The sequence below is a fragment of the Hyalella azteca genome, unplaced genomic scaffold (genome assembly GCF_000764305.2).
Source record: "Hyalella azteca isolate HAZT.00-mixed unplaced genomic scaffold, Hazt_2.0.2 contig6976, whole genome shotgun sequence".
Taxonomy (NCBI): domain Eukaryota; kingdom Metazoa; phylum Arthropoda; class Malacostraca; order Amphipoda; family Hyalellidae; genus Hyalella; species Hyalella azteca.
The window spans coordinates 497,011-523,636 of NW_025937115.1; the positions used below are offsets into that span (position 1 = coordinate 497,011).

The window sequence follows — 26,626 nt, forward strand, 5'->3', positions numbered from 1 at the left end:
CACCATATCGATATTGAAAACGTTTCGGAGTCCAGTTCCATCATCAGGTCGACTAAACTGAAAATGAATAAAATCATTTTATAAGTCAAAATTCGAAGACAGACATAAAACCTAAACAAGACCTAACATTATATCGAAATAAACAGGACTAGTTATGAACAACTTAGTCCTAGGGGTACGACAAGAATATAAAATCCTAGCGATTTACTATTTTATTCATTTTTAGTTTAGTCGAACTGATGATGGAGCTGGACTCCGAAAAGTTTTCAATATCGATATGGTGAATTTTCTTGGCGTTTTCTTTGCTTTTAAATTCCTTGTGAACTTGCGATATAAGCAGACTGATAATATAAGGTCATACTATTATCATTTAGGCATTAATTGATGCATGATAATAGGAAAATGCGGAGTTACGATGATCGCACAACTTACAATGATCGTGAATTTAACTTTCAAAGTTAAATTCGCTTTCCTAAATTCCCTCCCTTGGTTAAGGATTTTATGGAGTCTTTTAATGCATGGATATTTATATTCATTTTTCAGGCGCGGTATACATGCAATTACCAATCGTTTTGCCCAAATTTCCACAATATAAATTTTATATATGAACATAAATTTGTGCATTTCACAATTCCAAGCTTCAGTTAAATATTTATACGTGAATATCTGACTATGAGTTGAGGCAAATATTATGATATGCATCAAGTTTTAAAACGCATGGCTCAGCTTTCAATAAATGATACTAAAGACTCCAAACAAATCCTTAATCCGTTCGATCATTCATGTTTTCTGTGACAAGCATTTTAAGAATAAATTCTTCCCTCCAAGCCAGCAACGAGTTTGTTCCAACTGTTTTAGTGCCCCCGGTTACAACAGTAGTTCTAGAATTGTTCAAATATACGGAAATGCTATACTCGCTTGGCGGCAAGCAGCACCCACCTGCATGTGAACTCAACAGGATGCATGAGGTGAATTTAATCATAGGTTCCTGCCACGCAGGCATTTTATTTCTCAGCTTTCCTTCTGATATTGCAAGTCTTTCCTCCAGCGCCTATCCTATAGAGGATGCAGCATGCAAACGCAACTCGTGCGCTTGTCAAGTGCAGTGTCAGGCGTTCTGATACTTCTGATCCTGGATGTGTATTGCTAGTCGTTCTGATATGCATCAAATTTCTTCCTATCTGATAATAATATTCCACACATATTTTGTAATAATAACCAATGTTACGAGCAGATTAAGCCTAATAAAGCAAATTTGATAATAATGCGCATTTTTAATTGTTAATGAGAAAATCTTATGTGCTTCTAAAAGTGTTTTATGTCGTTCATTTTCAGTGGCTCATTCGACAAGTGCCAAGAACGCTATTCAAAGGAAATATACAAAGCATTTCCACTATTTTCTACAAATAAAATTAATTTTACAATCAATAATTTTCCAGGGAAATATGACATAATACTAGTTCCTGCTAGTTGATTACTAAATTTGATAATCAATGGCGAAAATAATACTACTACTGCATTCATTTACGAATAAAATAATGTTGTGATAGTTTCAGAATATTGGCCGCTGAAAAACGAAAACCACAGTATGGTTATAGGCAGATGTTAAAATGCAAAACTTCAATGGGCCTTTTAAATTTTCAACTTAATTACTACCTTGATTCATTCCACTTACATCTTAAAAAAATTACAAATTGCAATGATCTCCATTCGGCGCCCAAATTTTCTTCGGAGTCCTGAGAGATGCAGAAAATTTTGGTCGTACCTCCTCACCGCCCTGGCGTCGGCAGCTTTTATAGTGGTCGGTTACTTGATTTATTTTACAACTTCATATAAAATGTTACCCGTAATCTGTGAAGAATACTATCATAATAAAGTCAACGAATTGACAACATATTGTTTACCTCATTCGTTCTACAAAATATGTTAATTTATGGGAATGTAAACAATTCGTCAGTGAAATTAAATTTACAAATTATTGACTTATATAATTTATTAAATAAAGTTACTTAATTACAAATAGCATCTACAACCAAAATTCGTGAGAACTCTTACTGATAATTTTTTTCAAATATCCAATATTATCTGTAAAATCACTGTTTAACGCGTATCCATTAAATATTTACCAAATATCTGAGGTCAAATCAAATCAAATATCATTGAGATATTTGGACGTTTGTGCTATCACATGAGTCGTGTTTTTGAAGTAGGTACTGTTTTTAAATAATGCCGAAGCAGCGCAGTGGCTTCCGTTAAACATTGCATATTGCACGCTCCGTAATTATAGATCTGTTGGAAAGCCATAGATGCCATTATGGAACCATCCGATCGAGTCTACATCAGTTTATGTGAATTTTATAACGTCTTCACCTATTGAGAGTCCCGCCGAATGCAAGGTCACGCTGAAATACTATTTTTCTGCGCTTGAGGCTTCAAATCACTTGATATTCATAGCCAAAATACTGAAGTTTATGGTGAGAACATTAAACATTAGGTCAAATGGTGCGCAAATGGGTTCGGGCCTCTAAAGATGGCCGCACAAACATTCATGATGAGAAATGAAGTGGGAGACCTTCAGTCATTAGCAATAATCCGATGCAAAAAGTGGACTGAAAGGTGGAAGAGAACAGGCGATTCAGGATTTCGTCATTATAGCCCAGCACAAGAAGAGGCATAGAACGACTGTGCTTCTTTGACGATGGCATACGAAAGCTGGTCGATAAAGGACTCAAGATACGACAAATGCCTCAATTGTCATGACAATTATATCGAAAATGATAGTAAAACATGGCCTTTCAAGCTTATAAATTATTTTTGGAATTTTTTTTCTATTTATAATTGAAACTTATTTAAAAACACGCCTGGTATAATACAACCTCAAAAATTTCAGTCCTATTAATTTCCTCACTAATTCTGTAATTAATTAATATTATCCGCAGTCAAGCCTAACTTAGGCGGCTCCTGGGCAGTTTACGGGGCTACCGGTGCTCGACCGCGCAGCGCAGCAGGAAGTGGTCCTGCAAAGTCGTCTTCTTGGTCCCCTCGACGCTGACGATCCTTTCGTACTCAAGGAGATCCGTCAGAAGTAGGTAGACTATGCTTTGTATATGTAGAAAATTGTGAAGCGACCGTAATCAGATCACTTAGTTCAATAATCCGACATTCTTAAAATGTACACCGAATTCTACGTTGTAACTTAATCTTGTATGCCGATTATTCCACTGAAGATTTTTGCCCAGCTTGCATCTTGTTTCAATTCCTTCCTAAAAATTTAGTCTCATTCTCGCCAGCTAGCTTCAGAACCTGCACTACTTTAGTATACTCGTACAGTACGTCTCACATTACTTGGCAAGTCATACATCAACCATTTAATAAAAAATAATGGTTTGGCGCTTGCTTCCAAATTCCCTGCTTTCACACTAAATGTTGGTGAGAACAATGATAAGTAACGAATTCATTGAATTTGCGGTGTCTTGTATTTCTGTCTGGCTTGGGCATCTGAGGGAAAATTGTCGCCATGTCATGAAACAGATAGTCTTGAGGATCTCATGCCTGAAGCTTTTGTAATGAAGTAGTCACACGTCATCGCAGTCACACGTAACAAAATTTCCCATATGCATTTACTAAAATTTACCACAGAGCTGGCAATGGTAGGCCTGTTGTTAGGCCTCTTCCGAAATATTTTCCATCCATCCAGTGAAAACTACACCCATTTTCACAAGGGTGACCGGAATGGGCTGAAAAAGAAAAAGAAATATTCATGAAGGTGGATTTAAAATAATTCTTTTCACGGCTGAATGCGATAATACTCTATATGGACTGTAGGTTAAGTTTCAAACACTGCTACCATACACCCTCATGAAGGCCCCCAAACGATTTAGAGATGTGGTCAGGTATATTGCTGTCTCTTATACACATCTAGATGTGTATAAGAGACAGGAACTATACAATAAAAAACGCAAATTATTTATTTAGTCATCACTTGATCAGTGAACCCGTGATAATTTTGGTGATGGCAAAGTGTACAATAGATGATGGAAGATTCATTGAGCCAAAAGTAACACAATAATGTTTGCGATTACACGTTTGGCACTAAAGTCATGGTCGTCTATTTTATTTGTATAACAACAGACCTAGCCCAGTAAACATCACAATTTAGCATGAAGAATAAATCAGGGCATCAAAATAATATCGAAATCTACGGGCTATTCTCTCATTTGTGCGCGCGCTGCTTCCTCGTCTACACATGAGTAAGTGTTGTTGTTGTTGTTGTACAATATGTTGTTGTATCCAATAAACGCACCCGGTAAGAACTATACGAGTTTGCCCATTTCCGCCTATTTAAATTACTGCGAATAAGCTCCAGCCAATCGCCGAAATCCGAAGGCCATCAATAAATACCAATTAATTTGCAAGGGTTATTGTGAGAGCCACGATTTACAAGCTGCCTGATCCATATCGACTCGCCCTATGNAGTTACCCAAGAAAAGTTGACCAGTATATTGCGCAAATTATGCAGCTCGGCAGGCGACTGCAGAAAGCTTGTTGCCGAAATTACGCAGAGCTCGAACTATACAATAAAAAACGCAAATTATTTATTTAGTCATCACTTGATCAGTGAACCCGTGATAATTTTGGTGATGGCAAAGTGTACAATAGATGATGGAAGATTCATTGAGCCAAAAGTAACACAATAATGTTTGCGATTACACGTTTGGCACTAAAGTCATGGTCGTCTATTTTATTTGTATAACAACAGACCTAGCCCAGTAAACATCACAATTTAGCATGAAGAATAAATCAGGGCATCAAAATAATATCGAAATCTACGGGCTATTCTCTCATTTGTGCGCGCGCTGCTTCCTCGTCTACACATGAGTAAGTGTTGTTGTTGTTGTTGTACAATATGTTGTTGTATCCAATAAACGCACCCGGTAAGAACTATACGAGTTTGCCCATTTCCGCCTATTTAAATTACTGCGAATAAGCTCCAGCCAATCGCCGAAATCCGAAGGCCATCAATAAATACCAATTAATTTGCAAGGGTTATTGTGAGAGCCACGATTTACAAGCTGCCTGATCCATATCGACTCGCCCTATGCCATGCCTAGTAGGCGGTTGGCTAGCTTTGTATTTGAATCAGGATAGCCGAAGCCAATAACAATAAAATACTAATGATATCTTTGGATAACTTAATGATGTCTTTTATAATAAACATTCACAATGTCAATGAGTGAGCGTCGCAATCGGTGATAGCACTGCTTGACTATTTTTATTAACATCTTCATAAGCTCTGCATTTTCCGTGTGTTCTTATCAAGATGAGGGAATCCATATCGGCCAAGTATCTGAACAGCTTGTAAGATCATAGCCCATGGCATTAAAATATTTCCATGATCAGAAGAAATCTGTAATTAGTTGTTTAGATAGTCAAACTTTTTGTTTGACAATTTTTATAGAATAGAGCCCTGTTCTAAGTGTCGTGAAGTTTCTAGGGTAGTCTTCATAGGTAAATATTATTCCGTACCGTAGTGGATGCCATTAGTTACTTTGATCGAAAAGTATTGACTTTCAGCAGAACTGGCTCGACTCTTACAATGTTAACTGTTATTCTCATTCTCTGTAAGTATCCAGCAATTTACCGCTTTACGTGTGACATTTCATGTATGAATATCCTTCTTTGTATTTTCTATAGAAGTGTTATCATGTTTCAGAATATTGCGTTCTTGCAGACTAAAGCTCTTAATGAGTCGCTTCGAGTTTAACTTACAACACTAAGTAGCTCATTGAAATCATCGCAATCCAGCTCATCGACAAGGAAAAGACGAGCTTCACAGCACTCGCCCGCGGGACGACTGAAGAAAGTCAAGGAGTAATGTTGTGGAAGGTTAACGTTAGTCCTTCAAAGCAGATTGATCGAGGCAACAACCATGATTTATTTTTGAGAGCTATTTGTATATGAGTTGGGTTAATTTTAACCTATTTTTTACCACGTGACTGTATGATTGATGTAAGGACAGTGCGTTAAGTTGGATGTTTATGGACGAGTGTAATTATATATTGTTTCGTTGTCCTAAAATCAGGACATTCTTTAAAATTTTCTTTGAACATTGCTTTTTTGAAGCGATTTGATTATTAGATTTTACCTAAATAATTCTCGCATCGTCAATCAACGTTTGCCCACATTTAGCTGTAGCAAGCCCTAGCACAAGTGCCACCATGCATAATTCTAATTGGCTATCCCCACCCAGACTGACCATCGTTATACATATTTAAAAACGGTTTTCGAATGGATCATTCATTATCAGACCAGCCAAACAACCAGATATGTGATAAATATTTACATAAAGCAGAATATACTGTCACTTACATTTGCTCTGAATCACTGAATGTTGTTCACAGTTACAGTGCGGGAACAGCGCCGTTGCTTTGCAATAATGTGCTACATCGAATTTGTTATGCATCAAGAGTTACAATTGTCGTGTAAAGAATGCTAATTTCTCTGATTTCTTTTTTGTATCATCCATTACAGAATTATTATTTTAGATCACATTACTTCCTCAAATGCATTATTGGAGTTTATATCATTGTATTAATTCAATGTCCCTTCCAAGTAGAACTCTAGGTACGTTTGAGAGCATACAAAGACAGTGGATTAGATTTTTTTCAACAATTTCAGACAATTATTGATTGACTCTGTCGAAAATGCACACGAGCTCCTATTCTGATTGAGATATAACTATCTATGATATTTTTTCTTCCGCTAGTTAGAAGAGTTAGAAAATAAAAAAATAAAAATAAAGAAATAGACAATTTCAAGATGCTTGTCGGAATGGCTTGCCCACTAAATATCCCATGTAGTCTATTTGAGGGACTTGATTGATGGCCAATGTCTTTCAGAGATGAAATATTTGGAATTCAAATTCCAAATATTTCGAATTCCAAATTTGGAATTATTTCCAAATTTGGAATTCAATTTCCACGAAATTCAATTGATCACGAATTCAAAGAGAAGAGGCTATATAGGAGCTTGACCACTTGGATCCCACTCTGAGTCTCCTTTAAGTCAATTGTGCACACATTACTTGTTTTCTTCCTAAAATCTATCACTTCAGTTAACTGCACAACACTCGAATGAAAGATGAGATTTTAGCGACTTATCACCTCTGCATGTGCAAAGTTAATTTGACGGATTGGCGACGACCGAGTTATATAAACTTACATTCGTTCCACTAAACTCACTTAGTAGTCAACACTAAATGCCACTATGGCCTTTAGGACTAGTTTATTGTATGTTCTTCATATGTTTAAAATATATGCAACTATAAATCTTATTTAAAATATTCTCGAAACGAACAATAAACTGCTAAATTCGTCAAAATCCAAAAATTAATGAGGCGATTAGGTCAGGCCATCGCTAGCATGATACAAATATGAAGAACAAGCTCGACCTTGCTGAATTTGAAAGTCTTTAGCGGAAGTCAAATAAAATAAACGTGATGAAATAAAATCGAATAAGCGTCGGCAGGTTTGAAAATTGAATGCAGGTTCACAAGACCTGCAAAAGGATACCTGCTGGTGAAATGCAAGTCTATTGCGCTGAATATCATTTTTATTATAAATGTCATTTTGGTGACCTGCTGATCGACTCTCTTAAAATGATAGTTGTGACGTCACACGTCATACTATGGTGACGTCACAGGTCATGCTATGGTGACGTCACAGGTCATGTTATGGTGACGTCACAGGTCATGCTATGGTGACGTCACAGGTCATACTATGGTGACGTCACAGGTCATCCTATGTTCTGTTCATTGTCAGTTAGGCATGAATTGACGCATAATAATAGAAAAATGCGGAGTTACGATGATCGCACAACTTACAATGAACGTGAATTTAACTTTCAAAGTTAAATTCACTTTCCTAAATTCCCTCCCTTGGTTAAGGATTTTATAGTCTTTTAATGCTTGGATATTTATATTCATTTTTCAGGCGCGGTATGCATGCAATTACCAATAGTTTTGCCCAAATTTCCACAATATAAATTTTATATATGAACATAAATTTGTGCACTTCACAATTCCAAGCCTTAGTTTCTGATGTTCTTAGTTTCTAGTTCTTAGTACGTGAATTTTTGATTATGTGATTATGAGTCGCGGCAAATATTATGATATGCATCAAGTTTAAAAAAGCTGGTTCAGCTTTTAATAAATGATTCTAACGATTCGTGACAAATCCCTAAAATGCATTCGATCATTTAAGTCAGTGGTTCCCAAACTTTTTCAGGCTGGCGCCCCCTTTGGCTCCCTAGTGAATTTCTAGCGCCCCCCACAGACACATATAAAATAACGCGCCTCTTACTATAAAATTTAGTTCGCTGCAATTTTCAAAGATAAAGGTTAAACACAAAATGTGTATTTCACAAATAGGACCCTTTTAGTGAATCAATGTATTTTTCAGCTGTTTTAACCATTTCAGCACTAGAAACCTATAGGACGTTTCGGGCAAATTACGGCCGGACTCGTAGCCGGTCTCACGACCAATCTCCAAAATTCAGTTATCAAGGAATATCACCCAAACTAATGAACGCAGCTCAATAAAACTTTGAACATGTATTTATCAAAACTTAACGGTGACGTTTAGCTTGCGAAAAGTTTTTAAATATCACCGTCATTCGTGAGTTATATTGCGATACAGGCCGAAATTCGCAGTAATCAAAGAATTTCTTCCAAACTACCGAACAGATTTAAACGAAATTTTGAATATACATTCCTAACTACCAAATGGTGTTTTTTAGATTGAAAAAATTTTTATTTTACCGTCATCCTTGATTTTACACGTCCTTATTCGCTTTCGTTCGCAAGTTATACTGATATAGGAGAAACGATCGGCTTTTCTACTGGCTGGTTTAACCAAGCGCCGTTTACGTATAGCCGTATAACTCACAAACGAGGGCAAAACGAAAAAATTGCAACGAGCTAAACATCACCGATGCTGAGGTTAGGTATTAAAATACTAAATTTCGTTCAAATCTGTTCAGTAGTTTGCAAGAAATTTCTTGATTACTGCGAATTTAAGCACGTATTGCTGTTTAAATCACGAATGAAACTCGCGAACGAAGGCACAATCGAAAAAAATTTTACGAGCTAAACATCACCGTTCGGTAGTTAGGACTGCAAATTCAAAATTTCGTCCGAATCTGTTCACTAATTTGGATGAAATTCCTTGATCACTGTCAATTCGGCCCGTACGTATTGCCATATAAGTATGGCAAAAACAATTGAAGGCAAAATTCAAAAAATTTTCACGAGCTTTACATTACCGTTGGATCCTAATGAATACGTGTACCAAGTTTCATCCAGATAAGTTTATTAGTTTGAGAGGTATTCCTTGATCATTGAATAATGAAATTGGCCGTGAGACCGGCCGCGAGTCCGGCCGTTAATTCACAATAGCACAATCAGCCGTTCTGGCCGAGCGCAATAGTGCATTTTTTTCACAAATGAGTAAATGCGCTAAAAACAGATCTGGGTGAAAAAACCATCGCTGGGAGTTATGATGCTCTGCACGTGTTGTGTACAGATCGTCAAACAAACGTTCGAGCTTCTGACTTCAACTTCCGACTGCCGCCCCCCTATCGCCCCCCAAACGCCCTCTTCTTCTTTACCGCCCCCCAAAATCTTTCCATCGCCCCTAGGGGGGCGATATCGCCCACGTTGGGAACCACTGATTTAAGTTTTCTGTGACATGCATTTCATGAATAAATTCTTACTTAAAGCCAGCAACGAGTTTGTTCCACGTGTTGTAGTGCCCCCGGTTACAACGTACAGTAGTTCTAGGGGTTACAACAGTAGTTCTAGAACTGTTCAGTTATACGGAAATGCTATACTAACGTGGTGGCAAGCAGCGCGCACATACATATGAACTCAACAGGATGTGTGAGACAAATTTGATTATTATAGGTTCCTGCCACGTAGGCATTTTATTTCTCAATTTTCCTTCTGATACTGCAATTTTTTGCTACAGCACCTGTCATAAGCGGATGCTGCCCGCAAATGCCACTCGTGCGCTTGTCAAGTACAGTGTCGGGCGTTCTGATGCTCCTGATCTTGGAAGTGTATACCTAGCTTCAAGTTTCATTCTTATCTGAAAATAAAATTTTACACATATTTTGTAATAATAACCAATGTTACGAGCAGAAAAAATCTAATAAAGCAAATTTGATATTAATGTGCATTTCTAATAGTTAATGAGAAAATCTTATTTGCTTTAATAAGTGTTAAATGTCGTTCATTATTCAGTGGCTCATTCGACGAGTATACCAACAACGTTATTCAAAGGAAATATCCATAACATTTCCACTATTTGCTACAAATAAAATGAAGTTTACAATAAATAATTTTGCTGTGAAATCTGACAGAATACCAGTTCCAGCTGATTGATTACTAAACTTGATTAAGAATGGCGAAAATAATACCACCTCCGCATTCATTTACAATTAAAATAATGTTGTGATAGTTTTAGAATATGAACCGGTGAAAAAATAAAAACCACATTATGGTTATAGGCAGATGTTAAAATGTAAAACTTTAAAGACCTTTTTTAAATTTTAACTTAATTACAACCTTATTGCCACTTACATCTTATAAAAATTTACAAATTGTAATGATCTCCATTCGGCGCCCAAATTTTTTTCGGAAACCTGAGAGATGCAGAAAATTTTGGTCGTACCTCCTCACCGCCCTGGCGTCGGCAGCTTTTATTGTGGTCGGTTACTTGATTTATTTTACAACTTCGTATAAAATGTTACCCGTAATCTGTGAAGAATACTTTATATTAAAGTCAACGAATTGACAACATATAATTTACCTCTTTCGTTCTACAAAATATGTTAATTTATGCGAATGTACACAATTCGTCAGTGAAATTAAATTTACAAATTATTGACTTATATCATTTGTTAAAAGTAGTGACTTAATTAACAATAGCATCTACAACCAAAATTCGTGAGAACTCTTACTGATAATTTTTTTCAAATATCCAATATTATCTGTAAAATCACTGTTTAACGCGTATCAGTTAAATATTTACCAAATATATGAGGTTTCACTCAAACATCATTGAGATATTTGGACGTTTGTGCTATCACCCGAGTCGTGGTTTTGAAGTAAGTACTATTTTTAAATAACGCCGAAGCAGAGCAGTGGCTGCCGTTAAACATTGCACATGGCACGCTCCGTAATTATAGATCTGTTGGAAAGCCATAGATGCCATTATGGAACCATCCGATCGAGTCTACATCAGTTGATGTGATTTTAAAATGTCTTCACCTATTTAGAACCCCGCCGAATGCAAAGTCATGCTGAAATACTATTTTTCTGCGCTTGAGACTACAAATCAGTTGATATTCATAGCCAAATTACTGAAATTAATGGTGAGAACATTAAACAATAGGTCAAATGGTGCGCAAATGGGTTCGGGCCTCTAAAGATGGCCGCACAAACATTCACGATGAGAAATTAAGTGGGAGACCCTCTGTCATTAGCAATAATCCGATGCAAAAAGTGGACTGAAAGGTGGAAGAGAACAGGCGATTCACGATTTCGTCCTTAGCCCTGCAATAGAAGAGGCATCGGACGACTGTGCTTCTTTGACGATGACATACGAAAGCTGGTCGATAAAGGACTCAGAATACGATAAGATAAATGCCTCAATTGTCATGACAATTATATAGAAAATTAGAGTAAAACATGGCCTTTCAAGCTAGTAAATTATTTTCGGACATTTTTTTTTCAATTTATAATTGAAACTTATTTAAAAACACGCCTGGTATAATACAACCTCAAAAATTTCATTCCTACTAATTCACTCACTAATTCTGTAATTAATTAATATTATATATCCGCAGTCAAGCTTAACTTAGGCGGCTCCTGGGCAGTTTGCGGGGCTACCGGTGCTCGACAGCGCAGCGCAGCAGGAAGTGGTCCTGCAAAATCGTCTTCTTGGTCCCCTCGACGCTGACGATCCTTTCGTACTCAAGGAGATCCGTCAGAAGTAGGTAGACTATACTTGGTAGATGTATAAAACTGTGAAGCGACCGTACTCAGATCACTTAGTTCAATAATCCGACATTCTTAAAATGTACACCGAATTCTACGTTGTAACTTAATCTTGTATGCCGATTATTCCACTGAAGATACCGAAATATTTTCCATCCATCCAGTGAAAACTACACCCATTTTCACAAGGGTGACCGGAATGGGCTGAAAAAGAAAAAGAAATATTCATGAAGGTGGATTTAAAATAATTCTTTTCACGGCTGAATGCGATAATACTCTATATGAACTGTAGGTTAAGTTTCAAACACTGCTACCATACACCCTCATGAAGGCCCCCAAACGATTTAGAGATGTGGTCAGGTATATTGGAGTGGCATCGTTGGAGAAGAAAACATTGAAAGCAAACGTTCCATGAATGTTTGATTCAGTGTGACATAATATAAAAGAAACGAGTCGCCGACATCCAGTGTAAAGAGAGCCTGCTAAGAAGAAACATAATTTTTTTAGATGAATGATCGTGTCTTGTTTAATAATGAGGAATCTGTGCAGAATTTAATTTTTCCATCAATAATTATAATTAAATGCAATTTTTTTGTAGCTGAATCATGAAACAGGTTAAGTATTTCGTATTTATCCGTCTTACTTAGTGCTGATAGATTTATTTTCTTATTCTTGGATAAATTTAAAACTATTTCTAGAAATCACTTGTTTACCCAGCCAGATGAAGTTCAACATTATATTTGATGTGTTGGTTAGTCAAGCTCCACCTCGCATTACAGGTACCTCTTCGATGCTCCTGGCCCTTCCTTGATATCAAATGACATCATCATAGAAATGACTACCGGATACGAGATGAAGAGTTTTTCTTTCCAATTTTACGATAGGGTTGTTAATGAATTGTTCATAAGCAATAACATTACGGGGGAATATTTTATTGAGGCGGGAGCCTTGGACGGCGTGTACGCCTCCAACACACTGAAGCTGGAGTTCTTGCAGCAGTGGACGGGCTTGCTCGTAGAGCCCGACCCCGACATGTTCGAGCTCCTCTTGAACACCAAACGCAACAGCCAGGCGATCAGGGCGTGCATTTCACCACATTCTTACCCCTACAAGGTAATCCAATTATTCTATAATTTAAATACTATGCTTTCCTTCAGCTGCTTAGCAAATAACTTACCTGCAAACTAACGCATCTTATCAGGTAAGAAATTGTAACCTCTCGTTTCAGTCGTTAGCTTGACCCACTTGTGTTGTTAGGTATCATTTCTATGATCAACGGAAACGATTATTGAGAGAATTTCAGGGATAAACATTTTCACTCAAGCAAAAATACAAGCGTGCACCTACTCTATTTCCATTTACTTTGGTTGTTTGATAAAAGACTGTTTTATCAGCAAGGGATAAACCACGCGGATAAAAGCATTTCAACAAATTTAAACGAAAACTAACTTTAATTGTCAGTATCATTATTGTCCCAGAAAAAAACAATATTCAGAGTGTATTCGTTTCCAAGTGTCCATAAGTCCTGACTGTAGGGTTCGAAAAATTGTAATAATCAAGCTTTCAACAATATTTTGCCCGGCCTATGTCACCTTTCCAACTTTTTCGGAAATTTATCATCTGGTGGTTTCAGGCATTGCTGCGAACACTCTCACCTGAAAAATCTCCTCATGATTCTGCTATTTCATACAAAAGCATGACTTCGCTAGTCTTTGAAGAATCCGATGACCGAACTTTCAATGGCTTCCCAACCTATCGAGAAGTTATTTGTTTCCCGATAAGGAGCATCTTGTTGGCTGCCCAAGTGTCGCACGTCACACTCTTCTCCCTGGATATTGAAGGTTGGAAAATTATATATTTTATTAATTATCAACGGTTTATAGAGTTCGATCATTCACCTTAGTTTTCCAATGTACGTGACTAGTTCTGCCATTGTTCAGTGGACACATGATGTTGGGGTGGGTTGTTATTCATGAATATTAAAGATTTATCGCTAAAATATCGTGCATGCCACTGTATTTTTATGCTTTGAACCAAGATTTTACATTCTTTCTAACACTTTCCAAGCAACGATACATGCAGGCTATCGAACTACGAGGCCCATATCGAAATTCTATCATGAGGAAATCAGTTTCTTTTTCTCTATTTTTTCATTATGATAAATTTTCGGTACAGGTAGTTGGAATTTTGGTGATTGCATTGGTCTATTTCTGAGCAGACGCTGAATGGAAAATACTTGAAACTTTTCCCTTCGAGTCTGTGAAGGTGGACGTGTGGTTTGTCGAGCACAGGACGCGTGATGACGTCACAGGAGCGCTCACTACGGCCTACGACCCTGAATTTGTCAAATGGCAAGACACGCAAAATATCCTGTGTATATAGTTGTGTTAAACGTCATCGCTTTAATGACGTTTAACACATTGTTTGCTCACATTGTTAAACATCAAAGTCTGCAATGAACGGAAACTTGTGTCCAATATCCGATACTAACAGGCTCTGGTCAACAACCGCATGTTAAGCTGCTCAGACTTTATTGATATATATTTAATTAATCAGATGGTAAGTCAATTGAGGCCGCAAGTAGAACGTTATTGTTTCAAGATTAAATTTCACAACAATCGGAAACTTGGACTTATTATCCAGAATGGTATATATCTGTGATGATGCAGGCTAATGATCCGATTGCCAATTTAAAAAATGGTCGGAATAATGTTTCACCGCACAGAGCGCCGGTCACGTCTAACCAATTACGAGTCGTGTCTTAATTTTTCGGTTCAGTGTATATATATTTTATTTATTTGTGCAAGTCGAAATGATTTAATAGGAGTAAATTGACACCATTCGCCGGTACAGTCGGCTTCGCCAAAATTAATGTTGGAATCATGATCCAAAATTTGTTTAAAATATTTGATTTGTTATTCGCAGAAACTAAGCTAAAAAAATCGATGTTTTAGAGTGCCGGAATGAAAGCATAGATAACAAGCACGACCAGAAATAAAAGTGAAAGATGTTGAATAAAATATAAGAGAATTTGCGCCCTTAGTTCTGATCACAGAATGCTACATACGTTATGTATGGTCGAACTCAACTTACTGCCGACTGAGCAAAGGCAGGAGACTTCATAGAAATACCTTTAGTAACAACAACTTCTAATGGGCTACAGCCATAGGCTTCATGTTCAGTTTCGAGATTTAAAAACACATTTGCCACTCATGCGCTTTCAGTACATTTTAGAGTTTTGATGTCAAATGGCGTATTTTACAGATGGTACATTGTAAATATTTTTAGCGAACCTTTTGTTAGCTTAGTTTTAATAGTCTATTTTTTATGCGCTCCTATGATTTACTTGTTCATCCGACCTTTAGAGTGTGTAGATAGCCGACAACGTATCAATAGTTTCATTTTAGCTCAGTTCGTAGCCCGCGTCAAAACTGCACACAATATTTCGGTGCGTTGATTTATGTCTTCATATAAGTTGTTTATTGTTCTGATTATTATTTGTTATATTTGAATATTATAGGCATACAATGAAGTTTATAGAGCTAATATATTTGTTTGTTCTTACAGATACAACTTTTTAATACAATAAACGGGATATTTGTTGTTGCAACCGTGGTTATCCTAAAAAACGCGGACTTACGTCAAACCAAAACCCAACAAAACGAACAGCGTTTTACAGTACATTATGCAGAGCTAATAAGCGGAGTTCTTGTAAGCGAAGTTTGCTATCTTCATAGGGAGTAGCAACTAAACTTTATGTTGTAAATATAATGCTTTTTGTTGCAAGCAGCTGCATGTACAAAACACGTACTATACCATTTGATAATGATATAAATACGGTAAACATCGATTCACTGATCTGTATTTCAAGTCTTGACCAGTTCAATTATCCCTTGGCAGGCAGTAAGACGCCGTTATTTATTAGTTGGAAACCCATTAAGAGTCTTTTTAATTTTGGGCGCAATTTCTTCAATGCTGTTTGCTGCACAATCGTTATTGGCGATCGATGTGCTCACTAATTAAATGCTTTCCACACAAACGCCAATTATTACTGGCCGTGAGCTATCGAGCTTCGGTCTTCCACTAACGATGCTTTTTAGTTAATGCATTTTTTCGAGCTGTACGATAATAACAATTACTTATTTTGTACCTCAAGAACGATCTTACAATGCATTACACACTTTACTACAAGCTCTTCCTAAATATGTTATGGAATGAGAATTTAGCTAAAATTTACACGTTAAAATATTTTTATAATATGAGAATTTATTCTATGATGCGATGAATAATTTTTTTTTCACAGGTTCGCGGCTCGCAACTACAGTCTCTACGACTTCCACCTGAGCAACGTCCCAGACTACGTCTTCATCTACAACAACAGCCGCTTCAGAAATATCAGACCCAAAACTACGCAAGCGTAGATGACTGTTGTTATGGATACATGTCAGAAATTCATGCTAATAAATGAATATTTATACATATATTAAACTTAAGGTAGTTTCGAATCCCATTTGTCCACTTCATTGACATTAAATTCTCACACGCAGTTTTGTTCCATTAAAGTCAACTATAGATGATGAGAGTTTTTAGGATAATTTTAGAATTTTCTCACCATTGTACGTTGGTGAAATATTTATCGTTGGACCATTGTACTAAGCTAAATTAGATTTAATCAAGTTTACATTCCTCGAAAGCCTTTAAAATTTACTCGCATAAACGGAGTTAAAATAAATTCTATCTAAAAAGATGTCTCATGGAACTCTCTTGATAAATGTTTTTAGTGAGAGAAGTTAACAATGTGGATTCATCAAAATTTCGTAAAGAGTTCTTTGAACATATCAAAATATTGTGTGAAAAATCAAAGTAACCAAAACTACACTACAAACAGGATGGTCGTCCCTAATTTTTCATGCCAACTGAAACGCATTTTCATCCGATCTTTACCTAGATGAACGTCCATCAGGAATTTCCCGCGCAGTTTCGCGCATTTATTATCTGAATATTAATGGAAAGAGCAAAGTGCCTATGACCAGATCGTTCATCAGTGTCGAGAAGGCAATAGTCTGCACAAAAACTTGACCAGTAAATTATGAGGTGCGGCATTAGACTGCAACAAACTCCGCCATTACACAAGGTATGCCTTAATACAAGACTTTTCAGTTATTATCTGTTCAATCTATTCAGTGATTTATATACGAGACTTTTCAGTTATTATCTATTCAATCTATTCAGTGATTTATTTCGTGGCTTGTTGTGCTGAAGGTAATTTGGCCAATTCGTCACACACAGTTGATATTCCACTAAAATCATATCATGCATGTGTTTTTTGCGTAATTGAATATTTGCTGGAAAAGACGCTGTCACATGATGAATTTCACGAATGAGGGATATGTGGTGTGCTATTGATGGTTTCCATGTGCACAAATTTAAATTAAATTTAATTTCGACTATCAATTAATCAAAACACAAAGTGTATCTATAATTACCTACTTCCTGCACAATTGAATAAGTTTGATCATTTTATACCAGCTAAACTACACAAAAATTTTCTTAGTTTAGATGACTCCGAGACACTTCAATAGTTTACTTCAACAAATTTTGTCAGCATCGCGATCCCCAAGAAATCCAAGGTAAAAGCAAAATTTCGCCAACGAAGTTGCCAGCAACAGGACCTACGCCATCACTCGTACGTGACCCTGGGAGAAGTCAGACAATCAAGTCCCACTTATAAAGCCTCATCATGTATACATGACCAGGGCAAGGTTCAACCTCAACTTTACGAGCTCACACTTGTCTGCTTATTGAAATATCTGGGGAAAAAAGTACCGGCCTACCGCCGGCCACCAGTCGACCGCCAAATATGTTCCTAAAACTAGAAACTAAGGATTATGGGAGCAGTTAATTCAAAGCTGCCCGCTTCAAAACGACCCGCACTTTACCATACCATGTAAACGCTACATAAAAACGCAAAGCGTGCGCGGATATGGGGATTAAATGGCAGGTACGCGCGAGCTGTTCAAAGATCGGGCGGGAGCAGACTGGGCCCATACACGTACAGTCTACTGCGCACGCAATTGTTATCCATATGCGCATGCTGTTCTGCAGTTCCGATCGCATACATGCGCGTAATAAATTGCAAGGGTAGAAGTACTGAAAAATGATTTCGATGCCACCAACGTATACCGTCAGACTCATTTCCCATCGATTGTCTATTCTTTAGCGAAATTTGGACTTCAGAAATATTTACCTGAGATAATTTGTAGATCTGCAATCGTTTGGAGATATTACTGCTCGGCTGGCCACTGAGCCATGAAACGTAAATTCGAGCTCAAGTTTTACGAGGATCGAACTATGCACGATTCCTTCGAGTTTCACCAGCGAGCAAGTGCCGCATAATAACTGAGTTGAAACTTTGAAGCAGCTTATTCCATTCATATACAAATTATTTTGAATTGAAAATGTTATCATCACTATTTGGGATAAGATTTTCAATTTCTAGTTATGCTAAACGTATCAAGTTCTCCCGATGAATTCAGCAGAGAAACACCATGCAATTGTAAGTCCTGATCTTCCATGTGGTGTGCGTACTTCAAGTCAGCCTTTTTATTTAGCTCGAGTTTTCAGAGATTAAGTCGAGCTAACTGACAGCTGCTGTCTGTCTGTCAGTTTCATATCAAATTAACTGCATGAATTCTTTCCTTCAACATCAAAACCCTAAGCTTGCTGTGGGGGCGTTAAGTTCATATATCAGGTCTGGGTGCTCCACATATGGAATATCTCAGGGCTAAATACAAAATCACTCAGGAAAAAACTGCACAACGAAAATAATGATTGTATATTGAAAAGACACGAATTAATTATTATTCGTGTTCTGATCAAGGAAAGGAATTGCAGCAAAGTAACTCGTTTCCAACTCTTGAAGATTTTTAGATCACAGTGGGCTGTATCTTATTTGTTATTAATGTGTAAATTAACAATCACTTGAACATAAATATTTATTTATGCTATGTGCACTCAGTATCGAACAGATCAACAACGTGAAACCTCTTTCAGAGCGAGTCACCGACATTAAATCCCTTCATTAAATTTCTAATCTTATAAGTTGGTGAACACCTTCCGTCCTTAGAAAATTCATCATTTGAGTCTTCAAAATAAGAAAGAATTTAATTTAAAGGTTAATGAATATGGCTTAATTTTTACTCGAACGTTTAAATCTCTGGTGGCAATGATACATGTAAACCCGTTCACTGGTAACATTAACTCATTGAATCTTAGTTCAGAGACTCCACAATTTCGAGACTTTTTCATCTCCTATTTTTTGAGACTTTAAACTCCGTCATTGTTCTGTTAGAGTTTTGTGTTTTCAGCGAAGGAGTACATCCATATAAAGTATAAGTGCTGGTGCTCGTCAGGAACCTTTACCCTAGAGAGGGAGTAGAAATTTACCCTAGAGAGGGAGTAGAAATTTACCCTAGAGAGGGAGTAGAAATTTACCCTAGAGAGGGAGTAGAGAACAAGGCATGCAAGGCCCTGAGTCATATTCCCGAATTGTTACGATAAAGGTAAGCTAGATACGTATAATCGTCATGTAGGCAAGCTTGACGTCTAGGAGGGTTTATAGATAAATATACGGTAACAGCGTTGTTGATGAAGAGATAGCCTGACAAGCCAGTATCATTTTCAGAATTTGAGCGATGATGATGAATGACAATGTTGCACTTCATCAGATTATCATTAATGCCCCATAAATGTATTATTCGGGTATTGACTAAATTTGTGCCTCAATCAGCGAAAAATTAATCAGCGAAAAACTTGATAGTTTTTTAGAGCGGACCTACGGATCCCGATACACGAAACAATTTTTATCTCTTAAAGAAATTTAGCATCTTTTAGGTGTTTACGGAAAGCACGAGTCGCAGAATTAAACCTGAAAGCTTATCGACGTAATTTAATCGTGCAGAACTAATGGCACTTGAAAACATCTCGCATAACCTAATATGAAGTCAATTGTGGAAACAAAAATATCACCTAGCAATTCTCAAAGAGATAAACTTGCTCATACTATCCCTGAAAATAGTTACAACGGAAGATAACTTTTAAATTAAAGACATAGTTAAAAAAAACGTATGAAGACACGACATAATTAAAGGGTATACATCTTTATGATCTTGATGCTCGGACACAACGGCGTGACGCGGGCAATGTTCATTGGTGCACTTGTCGTATTACTGGCATTCACTTGATCTCCTGAACCTTTAATGTGAATGATAAACATGAGGCCCTCGTCGAGCTTAATTTATCATGCCAGTCGCGATCATTTTCACGTCTGTGGATACTCAACATGTCGAGCCAGCCAACATTTTACGTGAGAAGCCGGCCAAGACATCTGGTCGCTTAATAGGCAAGTTTACGTGTAGCATATGTAGTCACTGAAAGAATTCAACTTAAAACTCAATAAAAGTTGTCCGGGTTAATTCTGAGCGCATAATATATCAGTAAGACTATCTCGTATGAGAATTGGTAGAAAAAGTGAACTGCATTACCATTTGACCTTAACCTTCCTCAATTCTCGTAGCGCTCGACAGACCACAAGCCTTCCTCTCTCAGGTTACCTCACGACATCTCCCATGCTGCTCACCCTGAGACCACACAACAATTACCTGCATGCATTTCCATTGCAAATTACTATGGCAAACGTCCAAAATAACTACGCTTCCGGCGCCAACCTTCGCTTAGGCCAAATACTCAAAAATGTTAGAACGTTTTTAAATTCTACGACGATGAACGAGTTTGACCGTCGCTCTCAGTTCTGCGTGAATGTAGAGGGAAATATTTGATGAGGTGCAGCTTACGAATATTGTTGAATTTATGACTCGTTTATATTTAAGCAATTGTTTCCCATTTACTTTTTACAATAATTGAGTGACCCTGACCCTTCAAGATTATCGTGTGATAATGTTCAGGTAAAAGACACTAATTATATAATATCTTGGCTGTCATTTGCTGTTTGTTAAATTGTAAAGCTTGAATCACTGCCCAAATGAGTATTGCATATGATGTGTATGGTGTCACTAGACAGTCAGAGTTGTGTTTTGCATAACGTAATCATTGAATTAACTACATAAATGCATTGAATTAATAACATATATCCATGTTTATTAAATTAATAACAGCCTGGCCTGTCATGTGTATTTCGTGATATTTCAATTAACAACATGTATGCATTGAATTAATATAAATAACAGCCAGAGCTCTCTCGTGCTGAGAGTCATGTTTGAATTAGCTACATAAATGAATTTAATTAGCAACATTCAGAGCTGTTGCATTACGTGATGCTTGGATGACTACTCTAGAAATTATGTTTTATCATTACTATAACAGTAAGTTATTTTAGACTCCTCGTGACATGAGTAGAAAATTTGAGAATTTTGAGCGTGATGTTCATCTAGCAGGCTAATCTGGTGCATACTCAGGGTAAATAATCTCTGATCCCAAACCCGAATCCCATCGTCCCGAGTGCCGTTATCCTGAATCCCATTAATTCGAAGCGCATCAGTTAAATATCACTATCCTGAATCCCGTCATTCCGAATACAGCTGATAATTTTCAAACAGCTGTACGTCGGTTAAAGAATATCCCACTCAAACCATAATTTTTCAGCAAACTTCGTCACAACTTATGTATTTGAAAGGCGAAGTAACCTTAAATCTTTCATTTCTGATGAAAATGGACACTTACCGATGTCGAAATTGGCGAGGAGGCCGGGCGGATAATTGGAGCATTGAGTTTCGAGTTCGAGACCACAACAAGCTGTGAATGTTCTGCGATGTTAAGAACCGGCGACAGACTTAAGGCTAAGTAAACGCTGAAAATGCTTTCATTAATTATTTATTCTCAAGTAATCGTACATTATCCGGACCCTGACACGATAAGTGGCAGAGCAGTCGCCTTGATCGAGCCCGAGCAGCACCTGTGCTTCTCGGGGCTGTTCCGCTCCCAGAGCCAGGCTTCAAATAACCACCCATAGTGGCAGAGTTATTAATGGATTATCTATAATTTTGGTCATATTCAGTATAATGTTAATATATCAAATAACAATACAACGTTGAAATGTCTTTCAGAAAGTCTCTTTTTCAATACAGGTTAGATTCGGTCCCTATAATGTTTATTTCAATGTTGATATAGGTTTCAATTTCATTAGAGGTCTCAACTGCCTTATCGTTGAATTTTCAATTTATAGCCATCACCTTCACAACTCCAATTAAATTTGTGAAATAGGAATATCTCTGTGTAATAGAGGTACCTTAGTGTACGTAATAGAAGTACCTCTATGTAATAGTAATATCTCTATGCGAAAGTAATGCCTGAATGAAATAGTAATATCTCTGTTTAATCCACATATCTCTGCGTGAAAGTCTTACTACTACCTTACGTGAAGCTGTGGAAAACTGTCAATGTAGGGATGTTTCAAAATATTATCAAGATATTGTTATTTTAATATATTGATAAAGATATTAGGTTTACCCTTTTCAAATTTTAAATAAGAAAACTTCATTTTATTTAGGGCGTTAATGGTGCCTCTCTAGGAGTCACATAAGTATTAATTTAAGATTACTCACATTAATTCTAGTTTAATGTAACCGACAGTCTTCAAACCTCTTCAATTGCATTTCCAATAATATGGGCGAATTTGTAACCAAGTATGATGTCGTTTGCATATAGTTCATTTTGTGAATGTTACTCCTCAAATAATCATTTTCTTTACAGACCATTGAAAGCTAATTTAACCGTTGACCCAATTATTCATTCAATTCATAATTTTGTGATATCTTCCCTCATAATTCATATTCGCGAAATATAACAAAACCACAAGAAAACGGTTGTAGAAAATGTAGTACAATTCGCCTTATATACCATTTTTTAATGTAAATGATTTTCTAAGTACGGGATTACATTTGGTTCCGTCTGACGTTAATTAGAATAACCGATTCGACACTTCAGCGAACTCGCGTGCGAACTCGCCTGCGAGCTCGAACTTCATTTTCAACTCTGGCACTCATAACTCCTTCAATTATATGAAAAAAATACCCTCCGCAGCGTACTGATATTATCTACTTATATTTCAAATTTGAAGAAAATCCGTCCATTATTGACGGAGTTATGCGTGCCACAGTTGAAAATTAAGTTAGGTTTTCCATTCGAGCTCGCAGGCGAGTTCGCACGCGAGTTCGCTGAAGTGTCGGACCGGTATTAGAATATCAATTTAGAAAATTTCTCACGATTGCGTTTAGGCCACATATGTAAATGTCATAATTGAATTTCTTTTATCAGTAAGAAAAATACGTAAATCAATAATTACAAGCAGTGACAAATAAAAGGTTAAAATTAATTCGGAATGCTATGCGGATTAGCTTATTGTGCATTTTCTTATCTATCGGGCTTCCTCAAATGTTATACATTTTCTGTTTTCCAGACCTTACAAGATAACGGTTTTTGTATTGATAAAGCCATTTCAACTCGACCTACTTGCTGATTATCTTACATATGAATAGAAATGCATTTTCCTCTTATTATCTATTAATCCCGTCGATTTGCCAGCCATCTCACAATCAAATGAAAATGTTGAGTGGCGTAGATATCATCATTTCTAATACAGTAACTGCTTGTATAGGATCTTTCTTCCCTCATTTGTATGCGCAAGAGGACTCATCGCATTAATTCTAATGAGTTCATAACCGTTCATCCGCTTTCACGGAGGATGACATCCTCGCCGTACATCATGGTGGCAGAGCACAACCTTGACCGTGGCCATTTATCACATCCGCCACAGCAGCGTTGGGGCAGAGCAGCCGACCTGCGTTGTCCATTTGCTGTCATGCAGGGCGCAAGAGCACTGCTGCCAGAGCAGTCCAGTCCAACTCGAGAGACTTCCAGCTAAAGCTTTTCGATTGATAACGGAAAGCAGTTTTAGTTATCTACCATTAGCTTCTAACCTCTAACTCCAAGTTCTTACTCGAAAAAAGTTTTTAATTAATTAAAAATGTCAGTATTTGTGTGTTTAGTTCATTGTGGGATACACTATAACACTGTGGGATATACTTCTGTATACACCAATCGGTACACTTTACTAATAGATACACAAAACTGAGAAAATGATTCCACCTTGATAAATCGATAAATTCGAACGGCTGTACAATTTGAGCATCTAATGCTAGCTGTGGTTTTTATCTGGCTTTCAGTAGTCACCAGAGCGCTGTGCCACAAGCAAACGTCCAATTGTATGCCCCAACATTCATTTTTGAAGTCGTACAAGCAGTTACCACTAAAATGACTGTAACAAAGTTCGGCGTAACGCGTTTGTTGCCGTGTAACCCAGTAACTAATATGACAATCGAGAAAGGTGTGGAGTTAAATTTTTGCATTGTTAAAATGCTCCAGAAATATTTCATAATTTGGGAGCGACGCTAGCCAAAGAAGAAGGGAAACCCAACACAGATTTAATTGCAAGCATGGTTTGTTTCTCACTTCAACATTTGTACGTAGTCTGATTACCTTTTAGTTTTCCATCGCATTAAAGTAGAATTATCATCAACCGTAAAATTTCTAAGCGATTGCTGAGGAAATGCGTTAACTGGGATAAATCTTAGCTGAAACGAAACACGTGGCGACTGGCGAGAATGGTAATCTGAGAGTTTGAACTCCGTCGACCTTACGTGAAAACCAGATGCTTTCAGAATGAAGCGTTCAATGATGTTGAATATTCTGGTATCACGATCATCTTCAAGCTTCTCGTAAACTTCGTGCGCTATTAGAGGGCAGCCTTGGCCAGCAGTGACGTATCATCCTAGCGATGTCAGCAACGCAAGTGGATGATGTAGTCACGCTTTTCATCCCCATCCCTAAAAAAGTTACCTGAGAGGCCGCGTTTTGATTCTGGAGTGAGAGGCTATTCCAATGCCGCTCACAGCAGAACATTGCCTGCGAATTGCAATTAATGATTTCTGACTCGCATTTTAGCTCCACAGGTACACAAGGGATATACTTGTTTTCTTATATACGTACATCAAGATTATAACAACAAATTTTTAATTTTATACACGTTTTGTTCTATTTCCTATTTTAAACATTAACTATTTTATCACCCGAGATTTCAATAACGTTTCAGACAATTTTTCTTTGGGCTATTCCATGCATGAACTGTGCATTGATTTAATTTACTAGGTCGATGCTGCATGAAAATCCAAAATTCGCGGTAAACTGTATTTCCAGAAATTGAATCATGCGTAGTTACTGCAGGTATTCAAGCGGACAGACTATCCTCGTAAATATTATTGATATTGGCGATATATATATAATAAATATTGATAATATTAATATTAGCGGACAGACTATCCTGGTACTGAGGTGAATTGAGGTACTGATATATCCGAGTGAAACAAAAGCGTTGCGTAACGTCTAAACGAATGAAGAGGGTGGTTTCAGCTTAAGCTTTGAAATGACCTCTACGCCTAACCTCTCTCGATGCAATATGATTTGTACTTGTAAGTGCATAGCGAAGTCGCCCTTTGCAAGCCTGCCTGACCCTCATTCTACGGTTTACTTTGCAAGCTTAAGCTTGTAATCAACATAATAGAATGCCAATTATGAGCTAATTAATTGCCAGAACGCCTGACCCTATAATCAGCGCAGCACAGTTTGCCCTCATTTTATGATTTTAGGCTACTATTGCTATAAGCAACAAATCGAATAACAAATCGCACATTTAACAATAACATGATCTGAGAAATGTATTCATGTTGAATAAAAACTGCAGTTGCTGTTAATGGAACAATATTACATTCACAGTATCACATGCCCTCGAATAAAACCACTTCAGGTTTTCAAATTTAGCAACCAAATACGTGCGCTTAAAAATTTACGAGTTTTGTGGAACCAACTATAGCCTCTATGACCTCGTCTTCACGTGCGCAGCGCTCGGTTGACTTAACTCCCTAGCTTGATCGAGTCGAGGGCGTCTCGACAACAGCAACGAGAAAGAAATATTTACGCAATCAACCGCGAGGTACAAGCAGACGGATAGATCCTTGTACTGATCTACAGATCCAGGTCGCTAGGGTCACTCATCATCGAAGTGAGATCAGCGCTCTGGCTGCGTGCTAATCAGGCGCGAGGTTCTCCGCGTTTTGGCGTCGATTTTCCTCGGCACAGGTGAAGGTGAATTGAGGAGCCCCACTTCTAACCGATGCAAGGGATAGTGGTGCATTTAAAAAACGATGCATAGATCTGATAATGCAACTTGAATCGACATGTCTAATATACTGACTTATTAGGTGAATCTTCCTAGCTAACGTGTTCACGCTAACGAGATTCCATTTGAACAATAAGAGTTTTTGACACTAGGACATGAATATTGATAGACAAAATTACGCGTAATTGAATCGGCGCATTTTTGCCCAAGTTGGCTATTTCAATTATATTTATTAGGAATAATAATAAGTATAATGGATTTCGCATATTGGATTGGCTGTGTTCCTATGTAAAAGGATCCTGTAGAATTACTGAAAAATT

The 26,626-nt window shown here is 37.2% G+C and overlaps 1 protein-coding gene across 1 annotated transcript; it reads left to right on the forward strand.

The window, feature by feature from the left end:
* Nucleotides 1-10,419: 10,419 nt before the first annotated feature.
* LOC108672655 lies at nt 10,420-16,788 on the forward strand. The gene is made up of 6 exons (XM_018160360.2): nt 10,420-10,766; nt 11,938-12,053; nt 12,838-13,171; nt 13,692-13,899; nt 14,277-14,409; nt 16,362-16,788. Exons 1-6 carry the CDS (start codon nt 10,665-10,667, stop codon nt 16,477-16,479), a joined length of 1,011 nt encoding a protein of 336 aa, XP_018015849.1. The 5' UTR covers nt 10,420-10,664; the 3' UTR covers nt 16,480-16,788.
* Nucleotides 16,789-26,626: the final 9,838 nt, after the last annotated feature.

Bases quoted from the DNA above. Each gene is read 5' to 3' on its own strand.
- LOC108672655 (XM_018160360.2), top strand. From the start codon at position 10,665: ATGATCTCCATTCGGCGCCCAAATTTTTTTCGGAAACCTGAGAGATGC. The intron at 13,172-13,691 runs GTAATCCAATTA...TGGTGGTTTCAG, and splicing joins CACATTCTTACCCCTACAAG to GCATTGCTGCGAACACTCTC. The intron at 13,900-14,276 runs GTTGGAAAATTA...ATTTCTGAGCAG, and splicing joins CTTCTCCCTGGATATTGAAG to ACGCTGAATGGAAAATACTT.